At 33.4% G+C, this 13,252-nt stretch overlaps 1 protein-coding gene across 9 annotated transcripts in view; it reads right to left on the minus strand.

The window, feature by feature from the left end:
- Positions 1-7,113: 7,113 nt before the first annotated feature.
- The window catches only part of LOC127725502 (agrin-like), a 40,394-nt gene continuing 34,255 nt past the window's right edge, over positions 7,114-13,252 (minus strand). For all 9 annotated transcript variants that reach the window (XM_052232523.1, XM_052232521.1, XM_052232517.1 and 6 more), the window contains 3 exons: positions 9,492-9,617; positions 8,088-8,219; positions 7,114-7,443 (listed from right to left, as the gene is read on the minus strand). In XM_052232523.1, the coding sequence (XP_052088483.1) occupies positions 7,389-7,443; positions 8,088-8,219; positions 9,492-9,617 (313 nt within the window). In that variant the 3' untranslated portion in view covers positions 7,114-7,388. The remainder of the gene's footprint in view (positions 7,444-8,087; positions 8,220-9,491; positions 9,618-13,252) is intronic.

Below are 13,252 nucleotides of genomic sequence, written 5' to 3' on the forward strand. Positions count from 1 at the left end.
TTTTCATAGACTATCCAATTTAGCACATATTTACAACTCGAGTAACCTTTTAATTGATCTATTGATAGTTTATTTTGGCTGACTACTTGTATCACATGTGTTTGTAAAACGGAGCTCATTAACGAAGTATTGTAAATCTACTCACTAGTATCGTTGTAAAATATGTGATTTCAAAAGGCCCTTGACTCCAGAATGAAAAGATGGGAGCTGCTGGTGTAAGTTATGTTTATTGGTATAAGGCGGTGTTTTACTATACATGTAATTCCTTACATGGTAAGATGACAAAATAAATTGACCAAATGCAGGCAATAATTAAATTGCAGTAGAAGCTTTACATGTCTTGAAAACATTTTTCAATTTCACTGTAAAACTAAAGCTATAATAAATTTGAAACATATAGATAGTATGCAGTGGCAGTTCCGGGGGGTGGGGGGTGGTGGGGGGGGTGGGGGGGGGGGGTGGGGGGGGGGGTGGTGTTCCGGGGGTTGGAAAAAACCCATTTTTGGACGATCAATGCTTTTGAATGGGACATATGGTTGGAACCCCCCCCCCCCCCCCCCCCCCCCCCCCCCCCCCCCCACCCCCCTTTTAATCCTGGGTTAGAACCCCTCTTTTAAAAATGGCTGGATCCGCCCCTAGTAAGTCCCCATAGACAGTCTAGCGGATAGTCATTAAAAAGCAACTACCTATAGATCAAAGATATTAGGGTTTATGTTTTTTTTTATTTCAAAGTAAGTCTCAAAGATGTATCAGAACATGTATATACATATATATATAGGTGGCACATTCTCTTCAGACATTATTACGGTTTTTCAATTCATGACATCGTCCTGAACATGCATGAAATATTATTTGCCACTGGACATTAATCAACCAATAATCAATCAATTCATGACGAAATACATGTAGATCAAGTTGTCCCTTCATAAGGTTTCATAGGTACACACTTTTTTGTGTACAAAGTAATTGCATGGATGATAAATTATCACAATTTTTAAGATGGCGTTGTACTCTAATCAAGGTATAATGAACCATATTTGTTACTCTTTATTTAAATGAAAGAAACTTACAATCGTCAAAAACGTTTCTTAAATCCAAAGATTTTAATAGCAGGATATTTAAAAATCAATGTGAAAACTATATTACAAACTATTTAATTTGATTTGGAACACAGCATTTTATTTCAAAATAGCCAGTGGCAATTTTTGTTTTAATATCTGGATTACGATACAATGACATCTTACCCTTGTGGTCATTCATGCGTAGTTACTTAACCTGCAACAATATTTTAATGAGAAGAAACAGTATTTTATTTCACTAGTTCTTAAAGAAACAAATGTTTTGCTTTCATTTAGTATAGATGGACACTGTAAATTTTAAATGTAAATGTGTAAAAATATGTTCATATGACTTGTATATATTGTGTCTTAAAAGTCTCTCATAAATCTCTTAAGATTGGTGCATACATTGCAAATGTTTTAAATGTTTTATGTTTATTTCTGTGAATCTTATTTTATGTTTGTATGTGGTGAGACTATAATAAAATATTGAACCTGAATCTGAATATTCTTAGTACACGGAAAAAGTATGTACTATGAAAATTAGAAGGCAAATTGTAGCAATTTGATTGGACGAGAAGTTGTAAGTATGTGATAATTATCTGGAATGATTCACAAGAAAAAAAAAACCAATAATTTTAAGTATACAGGTAGTGAATTTGAATCAATGAAATTACGAGTATATTGTACTGAAATTTCCATTGAATTATTATGAATCTGAATATAATCCGTAATTAACAAAATAATGCATATTCAAACTAATTTTTAAGTATAATATATAATATGTATGTTACCGAAATTCCTAGCAAGAAACCTAATTCTATGCACCTCACGATTAACTCTCATTGTATTCTCATGAATGTAACAATTTTCTTTCGAAATACTTGAAATAGCCAATAACAAACCAAAAATAAACGGGAAACCCGTTCTTACCACATAATATCAGCAATAACACTTACAAAATAAGAAAAACGGAAAAACTAAAGAAAAGCGAAAACAGAGAGAAAACAAGGATTCGAACATTAACCGACAAATCTCTACTTCTAACATTGACTCTGCAACATATTCATATAAACCTATCGGCTTCCAACTTATACTATACGCTTGTCTATTATACATAAAAAAATATATATAAAGGTGAAAGCCCTGTGTGTCCATTGTACCGGTATGCATCATTGATATATATAAAATAGGCATCTAAAATGTAAATCAATGGTAGCCGAGAGGTTTTGTCGAAGTGTATGACATCAGTCTTACATAACAGACTTCAAGAAGGGGTTCGAATACCAGTAAAGGCAAATAAAAATTACAAAGTTAAATGTACGTGTTTAAGTTAATGTCATTAGTGAACAGAAATCAGTAATTAGCCAACTCAAGCTTAATGAAATAAAGCACACGCACAAAAAATAATAATATCAAACGGAATAGCACATCCCAATTTTTACGGGATATTGTTTACCGAGCCCGGAAATATATAGATACGACCCGGGTTAACTTATCAATCCTTTAAATAAACGTATTCTAAAAGTTTACCAATTCAACACTGTAATTAGATCTTTAAGTATGTGAACTTCGTGTGAATGGAAGTACATATACAGAAGATAATGATATATGTGAGGCTTGGGCCGACCACTTTGAATCAATATTCGAAACCGACAGATCTTTGCTCAATCCTGAAAGAGAACAAACTATGAAACAAAAAATTGCTGATATTCGAAACGTCTTTAGAGCAGTCAGTGACGATATTACGGAGTTTGGATATGACGAAATCTACGATGTTTGTAAAAAGTTAAAGAATAATAAATCCACTGGTTTGGATAAGGTTTCATACGAACACGTGAAGTATGGTGGAAAACCACTACAAAAACATTTGTGCGCCTTATTCAATCTGATAATTCAAAACTGTTATATACCTATTGATTGGAAATCAAGTGTTATAATTCCACTGTTCAAAGGGGGTACAAAGACAAAACTGACCCAAATTCATTTCGAGGTATATCGCCAACAAGCTGCATATCGAAAATTTTCGAGAAAATACTCGTACCTCATTTAGAACCTCTCCAACAAAACTTTCCTCATCCGACACAAATGGCTTATCAGAAATTGTTATGCAGTAAACATGCATCTTTTACTATGCAGGAGGTAATTAGACACTATATTGAACGCAACAGTAAAGTCATTGTTGTTCTGGTGGACAGTGTGGAAGCATTTGATTCAATGTGGCATGACGCTCTCCTACTTAAATTAAAAGAATATGGTGTTTGTGGAAAATTTTGGCTTTTGATTGACGAAATGTATCGTGGCATGAAAAGCTCAATCTTATTCAATAATAAACTGTCGAGATGGTTTCAACTACAACGAGGAGTGCGTCAAGAAGGTGTGTTATCAGCCGTTCTTTACTTAGCTTTTATCAACGACTTGCTTATTGAATTGAACAAAACGAGACACGGTACAATTCGCTATGACTTAAGAGTCGCATGTTCTGTACAAGCGGATGATATAGCTCTGATGTCACCTACAACCCAAGGAATGCAAACCCTTATAAACATTTGCCAGTCGTTTAGTGAGCGTTGGGCCTTTAAGTTTTCACCCAGTAAGAGTCATGTATTACTGTATGGAAATCGCCAAAGCAACGCTATTGATAGATTATTTCTATATGGTTCAGAAATACCAATCGTCAAATCAACTAAACATGTCGGTATTCTCTTAGAGAGTAGCTTTAATTCTATGGAACACACGATGAATGCGTAATGCGTGTCAGATGTTACGTGCAACTACTATTTCCATTATGAACTCTGGTGTTCATCCGGCTAGCTTGAATATATCTACATGTTTGAAAATTGTAAACCAATAAGCTTATACGAGGGCATTATATGGTTGCGAACTGTGGAACAATCTTACCAAACCTGAATTAATATTGCTTGAACGAGCTCACAGATTCGTATGTAAAGCAGTACAAGGCTTACCTAAAAGGCCCAGATCAGACAAGTGTACCAGCCTTCTTGGATGGCTCTGCATTGAGTGTTATATTGACAAATGCAAACTTTTATTATTCGGTAGATTATGTAGACTGAATTCAGCTCACCTACCAAAGCAGATAATGATGGTCAGACTGCTAGAGTTTAAATACAAATGTGTGGACAGTCAGCTTGGTTTCATCCCTGATATGTATAGACTATTTATTAAGCACAATCTCTTGCAATATATTGTTAATCTTATTGAACTAGGATCCTTTCCTTCAAAAATTGTATGGAACAATGTAGTGTCGCAAAACATTCACAAGACAGCACAATTGAAGTGGTTAGAACTTATCCATCCAGTCATTAAGTTACATAAAGCATGGATAATTGCGAAGAGATATCCAGATGTAAGAGTAGCTTCAAAGTACATTATTGACCTATGTGCTATTGTTCGTATTGAAGTTGTACAACTCCTTTGTGAAAAATGCGGGAAACTGTTTTCAAACGTTTTAGAACATATACTATGCTCAAAGGATTTTGTTCTTGATTATAGAAATGAAATGTGGAGAAACATTATAAACATAAACCCAATCCAGTTTAGTGTCTATATGGACAGCCTATCATCTCTAGAATTCACAGCCACACTTCTATCCTGTGACACAAATACGAGCTAGATGACGACGAGAGTATTGTATTCTCAAAACTTTGTGTCCAGCATATCTGCAGCACATGTAAACTCTTTTATCGATAAATTGTTGGTCATTAGCGACAATCACAATTGCTTAATTTGATGTTCCTTTGATACTTTGAACTGTCTAAATGTGTGTTTTTATGTGTTTTGTTCCTAATGTGTATACTGTATATGTTATGACATAATATCTGTATAAGAGGAAATAAAGTCAATAATAATATATACATTCACGATACTACAATCAGCCGATACCTATATTTTGGCATTGCACAGGGTCATGTTTTTTCCGACTGATAATGACGTCTTTACCTTAACTTTAAGGGCATTAGCTACGAGATATAAAAAAAAAATAAAATATGATTTTTTTTGGTCAAACATTAATGAAAGTGAAATAGTGAAATAATAATTGGCTTTTAGAAGCCAGTTTGGTTCAATTTTGTCAAAATAAGCTAAGAAACATCTCATTAAATCCGTATTCATGTGACCTTCTATTTAATCCCTTAGCTAGAAATTTGTTACACATGAACTAGACGTGTTCAGCTATTAAAAGGAAAAGAATGTCAAAATTGAAAGTGAAACAATGGTAAACCATTTGGTTGACTGATTCGATCCACACAAACTCATTCTTATACATGTAAAACAATGATTAACATATTTGTTTAACCTACAATATGAAATCAAACAGACCTAGAAAAATCCAATTGCACGTGTTCGCTATCTATTTATATCTTTATTTATGTTTATATCGGGTTATATGACCGTCGGCAGTCTTCGGAGGTCACCTCGATGGTTAATTAGATGGCGTCTAGACTAAAATACACACGAAATGCTGATACATATTATCGAGTCCATGCATTGTTAGTTGTTCATTTTAGAGTTTTTGTAACTTGGATATATGTTTCAGTAGGTTATAAATCAAATATGAGAATTTGAGTCAAATTGGTGAACATTAATTTGACAGCTAATGCCCCCTTTAAATCTATTGGATGTTGGAAGAGTACTGATAGATATTTTAGTCTTAGATACATGATTTTTTTATTAGTTGTTATTGGCTTTGAACTATCTGACAGTAACTGCGAGTATTCTCAAATCTTTACTTAGTGTCTTTTTGTTGTGGGATCCATATGTATAGATACGCTGCCATGTTCAGTCTGTGTTTCCGTTAGATGTTTTCTGCTTTGTATCGACCAGATGAGCCCTTTCCAACTGATATGTATAGTGCGTTCTTATGTTGTACTTTTACACCACTGTCCTAGTTTAGGGGGAGGGTTTGGCGCCAACAAACTAGTTTAACCCCACCACATTCTATATGTGCCTGTCCAAAGCCAAGGTTATTGCTGCATCATGTCTGTCATATTTGTTTTTCGTAAATTGTTTTGTTATAAATTAGGCCGTTAGTTATCTCAATTGAAATTGTTTCATATTTATCATGTCGGGGCCTTTCATACCCGACTATATATTATGGGGTTTTCTCATTGTTAAAGGCCGTATGGTTGCATATACATGCAAATGCTTACATCCACTTCATTTGAACTTTGGTGGATAGTTGTCTCATTGGCAATCATACCACATCTCCTTATTTTTTAATTGAGTATAATTTGATTTAGCCCATTTCAGTGACAGATTTAGGAAGCGTTGCTTTAAGAAAAAGAAACCATGGAAAATGAATAGCTATATAGGCTGACGCAACGAAAATGGTTTAAACTGTATAACCCAATACAGTTAATTGTCTTTTCCATATCGGACTATATGGAACAATGGTAATTCGTTTTTGTTTGTACATGTTTTAGGGGTCGGGTGGTGGTTTATGATGTGGTATGTTGTATACTAGAGGCAAACCTAAACGACCCAAAATGAAAAGTTAGGTCAGAATTTATTGGACAACTGAATATTCCTCCATACTGCGTTTGACGAGGCTCAGCGATTCCGTATCAGAGATTAAAGTAAAAGCTACCAGGGTGCTATGTCCGTTTTCGCTGCTCATTTCTGAATTTTCTTAAACATGAATTGATCACAGCAGAAACGACTGGGGAATCATAATGTACATATGAATGCAAACGTTTTGACAACTTAAATAAGATAAACCAAGGCAACACTCAAAAAGGTAAACTTCGTTTCAGGAACCTCCAACTTTTTGTTGTAAAATTACATACTTTTTCACTTTTCTTTGAATTTTAATCATCACTCAATCAGTGTCATAATTGAGGCTCAACGAGCGTAACGACAGAAAACTACAAATATTTTCTTATCGTCATTGGAAGAAAAAATGTTTTTTCCTCGTTTATGACATCATTGAGTAAAGATATATAATAAGCGTCTACCAGTATATGGCGTTACATATTTGCGCTTAATGATAACTGAGAAAAAAAAGTAAAGAATACAATGTTTCATCGCTGGCCATTACAGTAGGTTTCCCAGTGGTTTTCCAGATCACTAAGTAATCATGTTAATTTCAAAATTAAATACAGGGATTTTTTACAGATTTGATTATATTTTAGGTTATTTTTGCTTTTATCAGCTTTTCAAAGTTTGTATTAGGTATTGGATTTTTAAATATTCTGGCTTCGGGCACAAACGAAGAGACATTAAATGTCGAAATGCGCATTTTGTAAGTAAAATTGGCACCGTTAATGTTACTCTAAAAGCGAAGACAACAAAACATTGTTATGATTGTTTAATCTACAGCTTGCATGGGCATGGTCCTTCACACTGTATTGTTGCTTGTCCATGTTGTCTGTAATGATAAAATACAATAATTCGAGCTGCGAATTTGCCAAAGGCAACTGTACATATATAGGAATAATTATTATACACCTCCCTATGAAATACAAGGATTTGCAATTCACAGAATAGCTCATTCAATATGTATTTGGGGGAACATATACTTGCTGTACGCTTTTTTATCAGTTCATAATCTTCTTTAAACATAAAATAAACGTCCGTTGCATTGCACAGCTAAAGGTTTTCAACATTAATTTCCTACCGATGCAACACTATTAACAGTATTTGCAATAATTGTCTCAATGCAGTAATTGAAATTACTTAAAGTCCAAACGAAAGCAATAATTAATGAAATAAGCATTTTGCAACTAAATATATGTCATTTACTTCACAATTAAACATTTCATGTAAAACGAAGAACTATTTTTAATGCGTAACCATTTCTGAAAGTTTATTAGTTTCAGGCACTGCAAAAACTTCTATACTTTTTTCGAAATATTTGATGATCTTGGACAGCTTTATGGGAGGGTTTATCTTGACAAATTAGAGGCAACCTTAGTTTACCGATATTCATATCTCATGTCATAAACCGATTTAGAGGATACAATTCAAGGTAAAAAAAACAACAAAATATTACAAGTCCTTAGAAAATCTTACCCACATGCGGCAAAACATTTATTGATGAAAGTTTCTCCATGTGAGGCACATACAGGGTGCATTCCAGCTGATGAACACTTGTGACAGTCGTATCCACAGGGACATTTATGGTTGCAGCTAATTCCGACGTTCCTAGAAACAAAAAAATGACAATTAATGTCTCCCCATAATCCATTACAAACACTATATGTAACTCAAATAGAAAAAGTGTAACTGATTTAATGCACTGAATGCAAATTATGATGACACTGTATGTTAACCTTGAATTATATTTTAATGTTTTGGTTAATGTGTTAATGCTTTTTCATTGACGTATACCACACACCTCCTTTATTATCAATTAAAAAAATGCTGTTTTACTGCCTTTTGTCTCACGTCCTTTAATTCGCCGTCTTTATATTCTTATTAAATTCACTATTTTATGTTTGCTTTTCCTAACTGCCTTATATAACATATTTGTCTGTGATGTTTAAAGTGAAAATTGTAAAATGACAAAGCAAATGAAAGCAACTAAAAGAATAAGGATGAATATTATAGTGGCGCATAGTTCGATGTATATGGGATGACCTTTTATTTTAAGTTGTGTTATTTATTCTGAAATATTTTCAAATTTCACTTGGAAATGAATTATGCATGAGTATTCTCTAACATAGAAACGCGTTCTTTCTTACACACGAAGATCACTGTTATACCGAGTTATAACACATTGATATAATGCCAAAATTAATTTCATATCCAAGCACTTAGCGTTTGAAAACCTTAACCTTTTTGTCCGTGACACTATTGCCATTTTCCTCATGTTCCTGTGTTTTAAAAAGCCACTAGATTATATTATTGAATCGTACGACAGTACAAGAATGTGGAGCAAAAGAAGCTTACTTAAACATATTTGACTAATAATATGAAGATCTTTAAATTTCAACTTTTTACACTGTTTTCGATTTTTTCTTTCTAATTCTAACTGTTTTTATGTGCGTGTCGTGATCTAGGTCTGCAAACATTTCCCCCAAAACGTCTTAAACATGTGAAAATTATTCAAATTTGCCTTAATGATACCCCGACAACAAATTACCTTCTTAAACATTTTCACAATTAAAGTACAATCTTAACATTTAACTCTTCCCATTTTGATACTTAATATTTAACAACGAAAATATGCCGAAAAAAAGAATATGACTGTGACACAATTCGCCGTTTCTGAATCTGATATTTTAAGGTTTATTTCAATGTTCCTAGCCAAAGCAAAAAATATTTGTTGAATTTTCATTTTACTTTTGTTGATAGTGTACGCTTTTGAAAGCTATTGTACTAGTATACTGGTTTTATTTTTAAGTTTGTCCTATGCACATCTTTATATCTACTGTTTTAGTATTTAAAACAAACTTTTTCAACGAGTATACGTACGCACAACCTGCAAGGCAGCTATTCAAATAGGATTTACCATTTTCCCCACAGACGGGTTTATATTCCTTTGTACAGGTACACGCCTTTGGACATGGACATTTACTTTTGCATTGGACTTTCTTTCCCCTTAAATTTAAAACATTTGTTTGCTAGTTGGTTGCAGTTGCATTGACATATACATATTACGTCATAATACCCAAATTGCACCATTACCCAATTTTCATCCATTTTGTAAAATAGCAGTCTTTGAGACTTACCTTTTCGTATTTTATTATTTGTCATTTTACACGTCTTCCAAAATAGCTCTAATACTTAAAAATACACAAAATTATCATAACATTCATCAGTAGATGGAATTTCCAGTGCAAAAATGTAAAATTCAGGAAACATTGCATGCTACGTTCCCAAACAATTGACTTTTAAAAATGAGTAATTAGAATATGTAAAAGAAAAAAGCTTTTTGATTTTTTAGTGTGAAGTTAGGCATGTGTGCAAATTAGGTACTCCTCATTAGAGAATCTTCGATTGTTTGGAGATCAGTTTAAAGCAATTTTTTATGATTCAGTCTGAATTTAAAATAAAATTTGGGGAAATATATATCAAATAAAGATACCACCTACAAAATTAACACTCAATGGAATCTTTGATCTGTTTCTTAGATAAACGAAAGCGAAAAACTGTCAAAATATGTACAATTTTGTTACCGTCGAGCTCACGTTATCTACTTTTAAACACATGTTAATGTTTGCAAGAAGCATATGAAATTACTATTTTTCTGAATTTATTCTCAGTAATAGTTTACTATGACTTTCACAACACAAACATATTTTGAGCAGGATAGAAAATTTTATAAAATATAAAGCAAAGATATAATGCCTTGTAAATCTATATGAGATGAATGAAGTAATCATTCAAATGCATTCGAATTCCCACCAAAATGTTAAAATAAGTAGGACTCTAGCATCTCAATGATATATGTATGTATAAAATAAAAATACGTATATATATTATAACTTGCCAAAGAAGGAGTGATGAACGATGTAAATAGGTTTTTATTAGTGTTGTCAACGGTTAATCGGTTTACCGGTTAACCGTCGGAAGGACCGAATATCGAATACTAAAAATGCTAACCGGTTAACCGGACCTTTTTTCATTCTAATATATTTGACATAAATATGTATTGACATCATTAATAAATGTTTCAAATGATAGTAGTGCTAATTAATTTGACATATCATTTGTCCAGTCTATTGATTACTTTTATTAACCTTGAAAACACTCCAATTTTACAAAATTAGCACGAACACAACTTGTCTATCAGTTCGGGGCAAGATCTTAAGTAAACATAATTAGCCTACATGTATTTCGAACTGTTGTAAGCTGGTTAAATTTTACGATTTATTTCATTATTTTACTTTGATATAATATTGCGTGGACCCACATGTAATAAAGCCACTTCCATCGTCTAAGAAGTTTGTCATACTTTAAACGAAATGCCGAGTCAAAAATGGTCAATCGCAAATTATGTGAATGGAATTAATCTATAAAACCGTGTGGTACGAGTAACAAGCTTAATCATCTCAAATTGAAACACTCCACATAATTTTCTGAGACCCTAGAGAAAGTTAAACAGTCATTGGTTTCAGACTTTGTAAATTCGCCGATATCAAGAAGTTTTTCATCTTCTAAATCTGAAGTTATTACAAACGCCATAGTAGATATGGTTGTATCGGATTATTGAAAATGAAACTTTACCAGAGCTGCTCAAAGCTCAAAGCCAAGACTTATAATGCACAATCATATACTTCAATCATCGTATCATCAAACCGTGCATTTGTAGAGAGTATCGACAATCTTTAAAACATTAACTTAACTACCGGTTAACCGGTTAATCGGTCGAAAGATTGTTTGAGTAACCGGTTCAAAGCTGTTCAATTTGACAACACTAGTTTTTATATATTTCTAAATATAAATGGTTTCATTCTTTACATCTGGGTAACCCATGACCAAAAAATAAAATAACAAGAATACCAAACTCCAAGGAAAATTCAAAACGGAAAGTCCTTTATCAAATGGCAAATTCAAAAGCTCAAAAACATCAAACGAATGGAACACAACTGTCATATTCCTGACTTGGTACAGGCTTTTCCTTCTGTAGAAAATGGTGGATTAAACCTGGTTTTATAGCTAGATAAACCGCTCACTTGTATGACAATACATGGGAACAGTATTTTACCAATGCTCAAAGCTCGTTAATCCATTTCGGGTGCACAAAAAAAAAAGGAAAACTCTAAGTTATCTCATGAACCCTGAACGTAGCGAGACTTGATATGCAGATAGACCGGATGAGCGAACGAACACAATCTCCAACTGAATACATCAACTCCAGCTCTTTTATTTAGGTAATTACCGAGGTTGATACAACAACACACTATTAGCATGTTAAGGTCTCAAGGCAATATTGTATAAATATGCCCCTCTCCTTTTTATGAAGACATCGTGATCAATCATTTTTCAGTTTCCATTTCCCTTATGGTCAGGAGTATGAAATGATGAATTTCTACTTTTATGATCGTTAATCTTTGCCAAAGCTATGAAAATGCAAGAAAAGGTATTATTTGAAAACAGAATTGATCATGAAAGTTATTAGTTCGTCTTAATGACAAACCTTTACACCTTTATACTTTAATAACACTGTCTCGTTCATTTGCATAGTCTTAGATCTTTATATACTAGTAAACTCGTCTGATCTGTGATTTTTCTAAAGTATCCTTTTCCCGATCGCGATTATAAAACTTTGACATAATGTGAATTCGCACTGCGAATGATGCATGCATATTAGAAGGCGCTTACCCTGTCGACGCACCCAGTCTCGCTACTTTTTGAGTTCAATTGATTCACTCATTTTTTGTTTGTTACTTTGATTTGTCTCTTCCGAATCAATATACCTGATTTTAACATCGGTTAACTACATTTGCCTTAACTCAAATCATATGGTGTTGTATGTCTCGGACTTTTTAAACTGAGTTTCACTGTGCGTATTGGTGTATGTTTGTTTATTCCATATTGGCTAGAAGTATAGGGGAGGGTTGAAATATCACAAATAATGTTTAACCCCTCCGCATTTTTGCGCCTGTCCTAAGTCAGGAACTTCTAGCCTGGTGTGTTTTTTAAAATTTTAGTTTATTTGTATGTTTCGGAGTTTAGTATGGCGTTCATTTTGCTTAACTTGTGTACATTATTATTTAGGGTCCAGCTGACGCCTGGCTCCGAGTGCGGGATTTTTTGCTGCATTAAAGACCCATTGGTGGCCTTCGGCTGTTTTCTGCTCTTTGGTCGGGTTGTTGTCTCCTTTGCACATTCTCTATTTTCCTTCTCTGTTTTATGTATATAACCGAATCGATGTAAATAAATAATTATGTCAAAAATTATATCGAATAACGTGTTATTTATTCACACCGAACAAATTTTATTGAAACCAATCGGCTTTGACTCTGAAGAACAAAAGTCGACATCAAGAGATCTAATTGTGGCCGTATTCTTCACTTAAGAATTGAATGCTTCTTTTCGTAAATTCATTGGGGTTTAAAAGCGTTGACTGAAGTACATTTTGTATGAAGCGCGGAAGCGCTTCATTCTAAAAATGTACGCACGGTCAACGCTTTTACAACCGTATGAAATTACTAAAAGAAGCATTCAATACTTATAATTACATTTTTTCGCTATGATCATGAAAACACGATTACTATAATTTTTTTCTT

Source organism: Mytilus californianus, unplaced genomic scaffold, assembly GCF_021869535.1.
Source record: "Mytilus californianus isolate M0D057914Y unplaced genomic scaffold, xbMytCali1.0.p SCAF_15, whole genome shotgun sequence".
NCBI lineage: Eukaryota > Metazoa > Mollusca > Bivalvia > Mytilida > Mytilidae > Mytilus > Mytilus californianus.